Raw genomic sequence first — 12,566 nt, 5'->3', positions numbered from 1 at the left:
GCATTTCACTGTTGAATCATCTCTATTTAGGATATTCGTGCATAAGGGATTCCATTCAGCGATTGGCCATTCCTGTGTACTTGGAATTGCGTCATCAACATTTCCCTTTACGGCACACACACCTGTTGTAAATCAGCTCTGAGATTGACACTTAGGATTCAGTCCTACACCTCGCTGAAAGAGGGAGTGAGATGCATAATAACTGACTTTTAAGTGCAGCTTTTGGCTGGGATTTTTTTTGCTCATAAGTGTACTCTTAGCAGTGTTCTTAGGAGTAATTCTAGGAAGCTTGATAAATACGGGCCCAGATCACCTTCCTCCGGTCGCAAACGTGATGTCAGAGACATGGCGATCTGATTGGTTGAAGTTAACACGCACCAGCGGTGATAGACAGATGGGTCATCCAATCACCTGCCAAGTAGCTTGGAAAAAGTGCCCGCCTCCGTCAGCGGGTCGGGTTACTGCATTCCCAGATCGACTGGTTTAGTGAAACGTAATGTGGAGCTAAACCGTCCATCTGGCAGCGTCAGGTTAGACATCCGCGCCAAGACTTCCGCTTCCGTCGTTGTTTACAGTCCGACGACGTCTCATTATGCTCCAATCTGGGAACCCAGAGTCTATCTTTTCATTTGAAAAATAGACTCTGGGACACAGTAGGGCAGCCCTACCGTTTTCCCCAGCTTCCTGTACAGCGCGCCTCTCCTGCCACCATCACTTCCTGTTCCGCGCCCGTGCTCCACTGTGTACAGTCTAAATCATAGATATAAATACTAAATAGCAACTTGCGCCGTGACTTTCCAGTCATTTTCCACTGTTGTTGTAAGACGAGTTGACGTCTTCTATGTCAACACTGGGAGAGAAGACCACCACCAACGAAATGCATTAATACTTCCCACCAATTAGGAAGGAGGCATCTTTGGGCTGATAATATAGCAGCTTGCTCTGGATGGATGTAGGACGCATAGGCTAATGAAGACAGCAGCCCAGTTGTTGAAGGGAGGACCCCCGTTTATGCGTTAACGTCATTAGTGAATAGCCGAAATGGACAAAAGGAAAGCGGAAGTGACGGAAAAGCCACCGTCACTTCCTTTTCCGCATCTGTTTCGGCTATTTGCTAATAACGTTAACGCATAAACACACTGCATAGAAGACGTCAACTCGTCTGACAACAACAGTGGAAAATGACTGGAAAGTCGCGGCGCAAGTTGCTATTTAGACTGTACACAGTGGAGCACGGACGCGGAAAAGGAAGTGACGGTGGCAGTAGACGCGCGCTGTACAGGAAGCTGGGAACAGGAAGTAGGGCTGTCCCAGAGTCTATTTTTCAAAATAAAATAGACTCTGGGTTCTCAGATTGCATTATGCATGATCCATATGCTCTGTTCATAGAGATTAGCTGAAATGTCATCTGGACCGAAAACACAGACAAAAAGTATCATTCGTTCAACTCCAACTCCATTTTCGCGTCAATCAGATGTAAACAATGACCGCGGCGCACGGAAGCAGAAGTCTTGGCACGGACATCCTCTCTACACCGGAAGCCCCGAAATATCAGCTGTCTGTCCCAGAGTCTTATTAGTCGCAAGACTGATAGACTCTGGGTGCCCAGATTGCCTGTTTTGCTGCCGTATCATTTGAATAATTATGTTTGTCCCTGTATGTGTCTGTTTCTTTTGATGTCATCCTCCTCCCACCGACCCACACACACATCAGCTGTCCAATGGTTTTGACCACTACAGTCCAGCGGACCCCCCCTACCTGCTTAGCAATGGGGGGAGTTTGGGTTCAGGGTCAGGGACGGCCTTCCCCTACTTCCCCCCCGCCTCCCCCTCCTCCTCCTCCTCCACCACCTCCTCCTCCTGCCCCGCTCGCTCCTGGGCCCGGCCAGTCTCAGCCCTGCTCCCAGACTTCCCCTCCCACTACTGCACACTGAGCTCCAGCATGGTGCCCTCCTCACGAGTCCCCAGCTGGAAGGTTGGTCCATCATCTGCATCCCCTCCTCCTGGTGCTTAGTTTCACATTCAAGCCCTATTCACATTCCCATTGTCATTTTCATTTCCATTGTGTAAACAAGGTGGAATGACTGAGTGAATCAATTTCTTTATACTTAAAGGATGGTTCACCCCAAAATCAAAATATATATTTTTTTTCATCTTATCTGTAGTGCTATTTATCCATCTAGATCATCGGTTTCCAAATGGTGGTGGTCCACGGGGCTCCGCCTGGTGGTCCGCCAGAGAATTGCTTTTTTTTTTTTTTTTTTTTTTTTTTTTTTTTGCAGTTTTTACATACACATTAACACTGAGCAGTTGCCGGATTGGGCAGATTTTCGGAAATATCGCAATATTTAGGAAACATCACAATTTTAAAGCCAGAGTGAAGTTTCTGGTATCATATGAAACTAGAAGACTTAAGGAATGGATTTGTACCAACCATGTCATGCTAGCTTGTCAGGAAGGTAGCTAAATAACACTCCAAAGTTAGGCAAAACTTTGGCGAGGGGAAAAAAACGTTTTCAAAGGGGTCCTCTTTTTCACAGCCTAATGTTGGCAGCTGTGTCTGTGTGAGTGACTCTGTGTCCATTTTGAACCAGCTAGTAGCCTTATATTGTTATTTAGTTAATCTGCTGCTATTGCATGGTTAAATCAGCTAATGTTATTTTATGGGGGGGGGGTATATGCAGTGGAAGTGGTCCCTGGGAACTTTGGTTTGGTACGTAGTGGTACATGGTCGGAAAAGTTTGGGAACCCCTGATCTAGATCATTTTGGTGGTAGTTGCCGAGTTTGGGAGATATCGGCCGTAGAGATGTTTGCCTTCTCTCAATACAATAGAACTGGATGGTACTCTGCAATGTATCTTTCCAGAAATCATGCCCCGGTTACTCAAGATAATCCACAGGCCTTGTTGTGAGCAGTTTCCTGTAGGAGCTAATTTCTTTCAACCAAACTACAACCGCTAGCTGGTGCTGCCAGCTGCTAAGAAAATTGTTCCTACATGAAATTGTTCACAACAAGGCCTCTGGATTATCTTGAGTAACCGGGTCATGATTTCTGGAAAGCGACATTGCTGTTGAGTTTTTAAAATCTATGTTTTTGGCACTTTGAGCACCACAAGCCAGTTCCATTCTATTCGAGAGAAGGCAGACATCTCTACGGCCGATAACGTCAAAACTAAGCAACTCAAACCAAAACAATCGAGATGGATAAATAGTAGTAGAAAAATATATATTTTTGATTTTGGGGTGAACTGTCCCTTTAACTTTGTAAAGGAGAGATATGTGTGTCTACATCCCCCGGACACACGTCACAGGCAAGGATGAATGTGAGAAGTGAACAGAACAAAATAAAATAATACAGTCAGCTCCATCAATATTTGGACATTGACACACTTTTTGTAATTTTTGCTCTGTACAGCACCACAATGGATTTGAAATGAAACAATCAAGGCCTGATTTAAGTGCAGACTGTCTGCTTTAATTTGAGGGTATTTACATCCACATCAAGTGAACGGTGAAGGAATTACAACAATCTTTATATGTGACCGTGGACCCCCTTTTTAAGGGACCAAAATGATTACATAATCATAAATCAAATTGTCACGTTTAATACTTGGTTGCACATCCTTTACAGTCAATGACAGCCTGAAGTCACTCTGGAACCCATAGACATCACCTGACGCTGGTGATGCTCTGCCAGGCCTCCACTGAAACTGTCTTCAGTTCCTGCTTGTTCTTGGGCCGTTTTCTCTCCAGTTTTGTCTTCAGCAAGTGAAATGCATGCTCAATTGGATTCAGGTCAGGTGATTGCAGAACATTCCACTTCTTTGCCTCACCAGGAACGACCAGGAATCACCAGGGACGAAACCCAGCATCTGGTGATGTCTATGGGTTCCAGACTTCAGGCTGTCATTGACTGCAAAGGATTTGCAACCAAATATAAAAAGTGACAATTTGATTTATGATTGTTAGTTTGTCTGACTTTTGATCCCACCTGATTTGGATGCAAAAATGCCCTCAAATTAAAGCTGACAGTCTGCAGTCTATAAACAAGATGGATTCATGTTGTGGGGCAATTCGCTCTCAAAATAACGACCCAGCAACAAGAGACAAGAACTATTCCCTGTTGAGTGAGCCAGCTAACTTGAGCTAATGGTTTCGAAAGATCGTGAGTCCCCAAAAATGAATAAATACCATACATTTAAACACACAACTGCCTTTGTTAACTTAGTCTTGTTGTAACTAAGATCTTTGGTGATTTTTTTCCATGTAGGGTACAGATTTAGCCACTACACTACTGTACGTGGGCAAACACGTATTTGTAAGATAACATTAGTAATGTTAGCGCTGTGTCAAGTCAATCGTTCTAAGTGTCTAGCTGACCAATCAGATTGCCTGGTCGGAAACGACTTGTTGTATAATAGAACTTGACAAACGTCTTGTTGCTTCACAGGACTGGGCCAAGCCTGGGCCTTATGACCAGCCGATGGTCAACACGCTGCGGAGGAGGAAAGAGAAGGAGCCTCCAGCCGGAGTGGATACAGCCCCCATCCCCATCTCAGGCCCTGCTCCAGCTGCTACACCAACCGCCCCAACAAGCTCAGAGGAGGAGAAGAGCAGGGCCATGGCAGCCAAGGTCCGCTTCAGTACACACACACACTTTCCTTTCTTTCTGGATTTGATCTTTCAGATTTTCACTGAAGGTACAGGAAGCAGTCTGAGGAGAAATAAATTATTTTATTTTGAAGGGCGGGAAGAAGTGCTGATTCATTGTAATTATGTCCAACCTTACTTCTTGTGTTGACACTTGACTTGACGCACGCACGCTATAGTAGACATCAGACACAACTCTAGTCTATATATACCCCCCTGTATTCCATGTGGTATTTAGTCATGGTCTCACTGTAATTTAATTTGCATATGTTTTGAGCACCTCTCGCTGATCTCTGTTAAAAAGCACATGCAAAAATCTACTGGGAACAGGAATCAGGTGATATTTGGCCAGATAAATCTAGTTTAGAGGGCAGCTCAGAGCAGGAGAATTGCATGCTGGGGTGAGGATCCCTGGTCACTCAGGCTGTTACAAAGTCAAAACACAGCTTCAGCACCTCTGTGTCAAATACTATGATCAGGGAAAAGATAGAAATGCAGGTAGAACCGCCATTTCATTGATGCTGTTTACACAAATGCTGCCTTCAAATGCACTGGGAAATTGGGAAACATCCCTTCTGTTCTGTGCTTGACTGTCTGCCTGTGATCGCAAAGTTGCAGGAGCTCATGTTTGAAGCTACAGTAGCATTTATACTATATCAAAGGATACGGTCACGGGCAGGGGCGTTGCAAGGGGGCAGGGCGTGGCGACGACAGCAAACACAATTTAATTTCCATCCGAAATTTAGCATATTCTAGTTGCCATTAATATAATAATATAGCAATATGATGACATACAGCAGCACATTAACATTAAATTCATTGCAATTAGCGTGTTCTTTACCACACGCAATGTCTTTCAGGTTTTTACCCTTTCAAGCTACAGTACTACAACACACTGCTCCATACAGTCTACAGTAGGCTGCCACATAACGCTAGTTGCACTCTGCTGCAGTGCCCTCTAGTGTACACCATGTTCAAGATTCAAGATTCAAGATTTTTATTGTCACTCCGTAGTACAAGTATCACGTGTGAAATTATTGTGCTGTGAACTCCGTTTACAACATAGTACAAATATAACAGGGCATATGAGTGCAAAAACAACAAGAGACACAACAAGCAATAAGGCAGTAGAGTGATAAGACAAGTCAGAGACAGTGGCATTCACTGCACATAGGTGCACATGTCATGTGCATACTTTGGACGTACTTAAACATTTTGAATTCAACGTATTTGACGTACAGGTGCAAATAGCATATACCTAATTAAACATACAATTAAACATTACACATACATGTGACATCTTTGCCACATCACATGGAAGTGCGCAAACGAACCTGGAGACCACTCTATAGCCCTGGTATCTATAGCCCTGGTATCTGCCACCTTTTTCACTCTCCATGAGTCTGCGTCCCTGACCGCGGACTCCAAAATCAAACACAGATTCCAGTAGTGTCACCATTCATGCCATTTTCACTCACTCCTTTATTTATGTGAGCTCTTTTTGATAATGGCTATAAACTTCAGCGCCGTTTTTTTTTGGTCTCCATCAATCTTTGATTTTCATTAGTTTCATTCGTTTTCATTAACGCCTGAGTGACCACGCCTGAAAACTCAAGCACTTTGTTGAAAATTCACTTCTCCACATCCCCAACAATGTAATCACTTACCCACTCACTCATGATATGTGAGGAGGTGAGCCTGGCTTTATAGAGATAGTTTCAGTAATGACGTGCTCTCACTAAATCCTGTATGTTCATTGGTTGGTTGTGTTGTGTCTTCCTCCAGGCTGGTGATATGGAGGCCCATGAGGAGCTGGCCCTGGCCTTATCCAGAGGTCTGCAGCTGGACACCCAGAGGTCTAGTCGAGATTCTATCCAGTGCTCCAGTGGCTACAGCACTCAGACCAACACACCCTGCTGCTCTGAAGACACTATACCTTCACAAGGTCAGGTCTTACTTTCTCACTCACCTTGATTTTTGGGCCAGGCGTACCAGCGGCAGGCCCTTTAAACGGGTTTGACCGTCCCATATTATCGTAAGTCAGCTTGGCAAGGGGTCGCAGGGGAGTCCTCAGCAAAACGCGTAAATTGTGTGAATTCAGTAGGATTTCAATGCCTAGAAGTTAGCCCAAGGAGAGAATGTAGTGCATATACTTGGTAATAGCTTTCACTCTCTCCTGTTATCTCCCCTGCTACATTATATTATACTTGCACGGTTCGCGTCAGCTGTGTCCACTGATCTAAATAATATGAACAAACCCATCCACTATTTTTTGTATTTTTGTACATTTTGCAGCAAGGTGGTTGGTGTCTGTCGCCATCTTGAGATCCTTGCGCAGCTCACTATCTAGCAATCTAGCAATAACACCTGTGACGATTTTAATACACAATAATCAATCGGATCACTACCTCCGTAGTCCGTATGCCTTACCCCGCTAGCCGGGCGCTTCTCGCTCATACTGAGCATTAGCGCCCGGCGACCCACGACGCATTTCCTATCAAACCGCCGCGCCGCTCTCGCGTCTAGGTATTAAACCCACCCTTACCTGAGCCAGAAACTTGAAGTGAAGACGCTATCCGATGCCCAACATCCTCTTCTTTTAAATAAATATAGTTGCCGCTTCCAAATTGTTGCATAAAATCTACTTTTCTGTCTTTGAAAAACCAAAAATCATTAATCTGGAGCAACCCGGACATACGACTCACTGTTTACTCACTAAAGCCCCCCACACTTCCGGGTGCTCCAGATGAATGATTCTTGGTGTATGAAGTACATTGCTAACTGCTTCTCTTTCTTCCTCTGCTATCAGCCTGTTGATGTATATGCTCTCTCTTCCTTCCCCTCTAGTATCGGACTACGACTATTTCTCCATGGCCGGGGACCAGGAGTCTGACCAGCAGCCGTCGGACTTTGACAAATCCTCCACCATCCCCAGGAACAGTGACATCAGCCAGTCCTATCGCCGCATGTTCCAGGCCAAGCGGCCAGCCTCCACGGCTGGCCTGCCCAGCACGCAGGGCCCCTACCCCGCAGGGCCCTACCCTTCCACACCCATCCCCACTGGGGGTTATCCATCTACACCTTCAGGTGAGCACACTGATAGGATGGCAAATGTGTGTGAATGTTATATCAAATTTAATACTTTTATCTTAATTTAATTCTATATTTGTCATCTCCTTCACCTTCCTCGTCTTCTTATTACTGCAGAAAAGTTTCCTATATACTCTGATATATTATTTAAGCTTATATTCTTATTGATGGTATCATTATATATATATATATATATATATATATATATATATATATATATATACACACTATGATATATATATATATATATATACATACTATGATATATTATATATATACATACTATGATATATTATTTAAGCTTATATTCTTATTGATGGTATCATTATATATATATATATGTATGTATATATATATATGTATGTATATTTATATATATATATATATATATATATATATATATATATATATATATATATATATACATACTATGATATATTATTTAATATATTATTTAATTATTACAGTCTCCTCCTATTCAGTCCAGGGGATTTATTCAGGATCCAGCTCCTATTCTGCCTCTGGCTCATACGCTACAGGCCAGGGACCGGTTATCGTCACCCCCGGGGTCGCCACCATCCGCCGGACGCCCTCCACCAAACCCACCACCCGCCGCTCAGGCTCTGGCCTGGGCACAGGCCCCATCCCCATCCGTACACCCGTCATCCCGGTCAAAATCCCCACCGTGCCCGATATGCCGGGGCCAATGAACGGGAGCAGGAGCGGAGCAGATATGGGAGGAGGAGAGGAGAGCCCGGATTCTCCAACGCTCGCCGGAGGGGAGGAGGTCAGTGCGCTCCCCGTGGCATCCTGGAGCGGTCAGGCATCAACCAACCCTCCCACCCTCACCCTGCCCCAGCAGCTGGCCCCTCCCACCATCACCCCACCCCCTCCCTACAAGGCAGGAGAGGAGGAGGGAGAGGAAGGGCTGGAAGGACAGACGGACGGCAACATGCTGGTAGCCATCCGCAGGGGGGTGAAGCTGAAGAGAACCCTCACCAACGACCGCTCCGCACCGCGCATCGCGTGATGACCTCACCACCAGCCGCCAAAGAGACAGGGTGGCATGTAGCGCGTGACCTCACGTGACGGCACAGAAGTGAGGCTCCTCCCCCTCATCATTATTCCTAAAAGGGGACCGAAAGCTTCACAAAAACAGCAGATAAAAATGTGATGTACAGAGTCAAAAGGCTTCCTGCGCTAATATGACAACATATACCGATTCTATACCACGCCTTTCTCCTTCTGTAAAGGGGCTTTCAGACACAAAGCCACAATGGCACCACTGCTCTCTGGAACCCATTATTTCCAACGGCATGTAACACGGAGTGTGCACCACCATGTAACACGGAGTGTGCACCACCATGTAACACGGAGTGTGCACCACCATGTAACACAGAGTGTGCACCGTCATGTAACACGGAGTGTGCACCGCCATGTAACACGGAGTGTGCACCGTCATGTAACACGGAGTGTGCACCACCATGTAACACGGAGTGTGCACCACCATGTAACACGGAGTGTGCACCACCATGTAACACGGAGTGTGCACCGCCATGTAACACGGTGTGTGCACCACCATGTAACACGGAGTGTGCACCACCATGTAACACGGAGTGTGCACCACCATGTAACACGGAGTGTGCACCGCACTGCCATGTAACACGGAGTGTGCACCGTCATGTAACACGGAGTGTGCACCACCATGTGACACGGAGTGTGCACCACCATGTAACACGGAGTGTGCACCAGGAGTGTGCACCACCATGTAACACGGAGTGTGCACCACCATGTAACACGGAGTGTGCACCACCATGTAGTAACCCGGAGTGTGCACCGCCATGTAACACGGAGTGTGCACCACCATGTAACACAGAGTGTGCACCACCATGTAACACGGAGTGTGCACCGCCATGTAACACAGAGTGTGCACCACCATGTAACACGGAGTGTGCACCGCCATGTAACACAGAGTGTGCACCACCATGTAACACGGAGTGTGCACCACCATGTAACACGGAGTGTGCACCACCATGTAACACGGAGTGTGCACCACCATGTAACACAGAGTGTGCACCGCCCGGTGAGCTCCCGCTGCCATAGAGACTAGTCACATGTGAGCGCAGCACAAATGGCGTTGGATCTGAAAGGCCCTTAAGGCGTTCAGCTCCTCAGAGCATCATGTCCTACTGCAGCTGCCCCTTGTAACCACACAGGAGGACATACACACCAGTATTAAGCATTTTTAGCACTAAGACCACATTTGTGCATTTGGCTTACAATGCATCACAAATCATGTGAAGCCTGGTTCTTTAACATGTGCTTTGACCACATCAACCAGGATCAGAGAGTGAGGAAGGCTTCACCAAAACACTGAGATGCTGTAGGGAAGTATCTTAATGTGGTTGATTGACAGGATAGTAGACACATATCCTAGGTATCTTACTACTATAATAAGGTGGCCCGGTTCCGCTCCGCGGATGCAATTGCTCCAGTGACGTCACTGATGATGTCACAATTGCTCAAGTGACATCACTGATGACATCACAATTGCTCAAGTGACATCACAATTGCTTGAGTGACATGGCTGATTACATCACAATTGCTCACATAGACAGAATGACATCACTGATGACAAGAAATGGGCTCGAGCCAGAGAAACTTCGATTGAGCGTGCAAAGCTAAACACATGAGTTGGCATAAGTTTGGTCACACCCCAAAAAGGTGTGCCCATGGCGAATCCTCTCCAGAGTACAGTGCATGGGTTTCTAGTTCTTGTGCAAGGACAGTGTGTACTGTATGCCTCCTACCACAGAGAAGTGTGTGTGTGTGTGTGTGTGTGTGTGTGTGTGTGTGTGTGTGTGTGTGTGTGTGTGTGTGTGTGTGTGTGTGTGTGTGTGTGTGTGTGTTACAGGTATATGTGCGGACACTCATGGGACCATAGTGGGACAGATAGGTGTCCTCACTGCCCAGTGGCTTGACAGGAGTGCAATAACCAAGTAGAGACGTCTTGGTTTAGTATTGACAGGATTTGTAAATACTCGTGCACGTCTCTGAGGAGTGTGTCTGTCCTTACTCTCTGGTCCCACACCTTTCTCTCACTTCCTGTTCCTCCAGGGTGCCAAAATCACCCCGTTCAACCGGGACGTTTATTCATTTCATACAGTGATCGCTGTTGACTTTTGGTTGTGAAACAAACTGTCCCAAGTAGGGATGTCAATTGAGTTGTATGGTTTATGTTTAAACATTTGCCCTCTTATCTTTCAGTAGCATTTATTAGCCATACCGCCACTCATAACAGTGCTATCTATACATTGTCAAAGTGCAGATATGTGCCATGTTAAAGCTCAATGTTAATTCAAAATTATAAATATAATTAAACTATGTTTTATTAAAGATAAGGTCCACTTATTGTGCTTGGACTGTGTTTTATGTTGCAGAAATTATGTTTTGAAAGTTATATGCCATACTATTTTTTATTTTATCAGGTTGCTGTTATACTGTATATTGATCATTTCAGTTGTCTTCTATAAAACGCATGAAGCCTTACCTCTGCTAGTTGCTTATTTCTTCTGATTAAGTTTTCCATGTGTCTTCTGAAATCCTCCCAACTCCAAGTTTGCCACCCCCCCATTATGTACAAGTTCCATCACCTTAGGACCTAAGACACCTATTCAAAACCCATTGTATCTTAAGCAATGCGTAGTTTTCTATCTGAAAATGACTTGTTCTTTCCTTAAATGTGGAAAAGTGGACTTTTTGGAGTTATGAGGCTTTTCCTCTGACTGCAGTGTTTGAACGTGATAGGCTGAAGGCAGTTAGTGTCATTTGATTTGTATTTCAGTTGAGCACTGTGAGACCATGGCTAATCTATATAATGTAAATGTATGAAACTGTAAATATTACTTGACTGTACTGGTTAGTCTAGGAACTCACACCTTTTTAATTTATTCTCTCTCTCTTTGTGCTTCTGAATCTTCATGTCGGGCCTTATCCCACCTGGGTTTCTCTGAACTGTTTCAGCATCAAAATCCCCTTTGTACCATTCGTAAAAAATAATAATCAAATAAAAATCCACAAGATTAATTTGGTGGCATTTTGAGAGAGGGAATGATGAATGACTGGAACCCATCATGTGGGAACGTTGCTCAGTCTCACAGTCGAGGTGTTTTGGGAGACCCAGCATTCACTTCTACACAATATTGACAACTCACTCCGTTATTCATTTTGGTCCACCTGTATCAAACTTCAAATCTGATATCAACCTGTAATTTGATATATATATATCGGTCCATATACATTTATTTGGACGCTGCCAAATGTCAGTATACCCTATGAATAAGAAGTTTATAGTTTGTGAGGCAGTACTTTTAAACCTGCTTTCTAGTTATTTAGTTGGTAGTTTGTGAGGAGAGTTGACCTCTCCCTCCCCCCCTGTACAGTTCAACAGGATATGATGCAATCTGTTACAGAAAGTAAAAGGTTGATATTTTCTGTGTAATGACTGCTTTAGCAACATAATAAAAGCATCACTTTTGCTTTGGTTCTCCGACTTGCTGATTAACTCGTTGCGCGAAATGACTTGTGTAGACAGAGGAAATAAGGCATGATCGCTTTGAACTGGACGGAGAAAATATATGATCCTAATACTTTATTTCAGGATAGACGCCATGAAATGTACCAGTGTGAATTAAGTGAGCAGGAATTTCTGAGAATTGTTGACTTCCGGTCAGGATTTTTCAAAAATAAAAGCTTTCATTCAAACTCAATACACAAATTGAAGTGATGTCACACAAATTGAATATACATACCCATGGAAAAGGTGAT

The 12,566-nt window shown here is 44.6% G+C and overlaps 1 protein-coding gene across 3 annotated transcripts in view; it reads left to right on the top strand.

Annotated features, from left to right (window-relative positions):
- Nucleotides 1–12,277, top strand: part of LOC310786345 (protein MTSS 1-like) — a 247,430-nt gene extending 235,153 nt beyond the window's left edge. For 2 of the 3 annotated variants that reach the window (XM_083647541.1, XM_083647539.1), the window contains exons 11-15: nucleotides 1,714–1,974; nucleotides 4,450–4,632; nucleotides 6,435–6,594; nucleotides 7,497–7,736; nucleotides 8,207–12,277. In XM_083647541.1, the coding sequence (XP_083503667.1) occupies nucleotides 1,714–1,974; nucleotides 4,450–4,632; nucleotides 6,435–6,594; nucleotides 7,497–7,736; nucleotides 8,207–8,769 (1,407 nt within the window). In that variant the 3' untranslated portion in view covers nucleotides 8,770–12,277. The remainder of the gene's footprint in view (nucleotides 1–1,713; nucleotides 1,975–4,449; nucleotides 4,633–6,434; nucleotides 6,595–7,496; nucleotides 7,737–8,206) is intronic. The other variant, XM_083647540.1, reaches the window with a different exon arrangement.
- The last annotated feature ends 289 nt before the right edge of the window (nucleotides 12,278–12,566 follow it).

The sequence above is a fragment of the Poromitra crassiceps genome, assembly GCF_964638095.1.
Source record: "Poromitra crassiceps genome assembly, chromosome: 1".
In the NCBI taxonomy this organism is placed as follows: domain Eukaryota; kingdom Metazoa; phylum Chordata; class Actinopteri; order Beryciformes; family Melamphaidae; genus Poromitra; species Poromitra crassiceps.
Note: the sequence above shows the minus strand (reverse complement) of the source record. Positions and strands in the feature narration are given on the sequence as shown.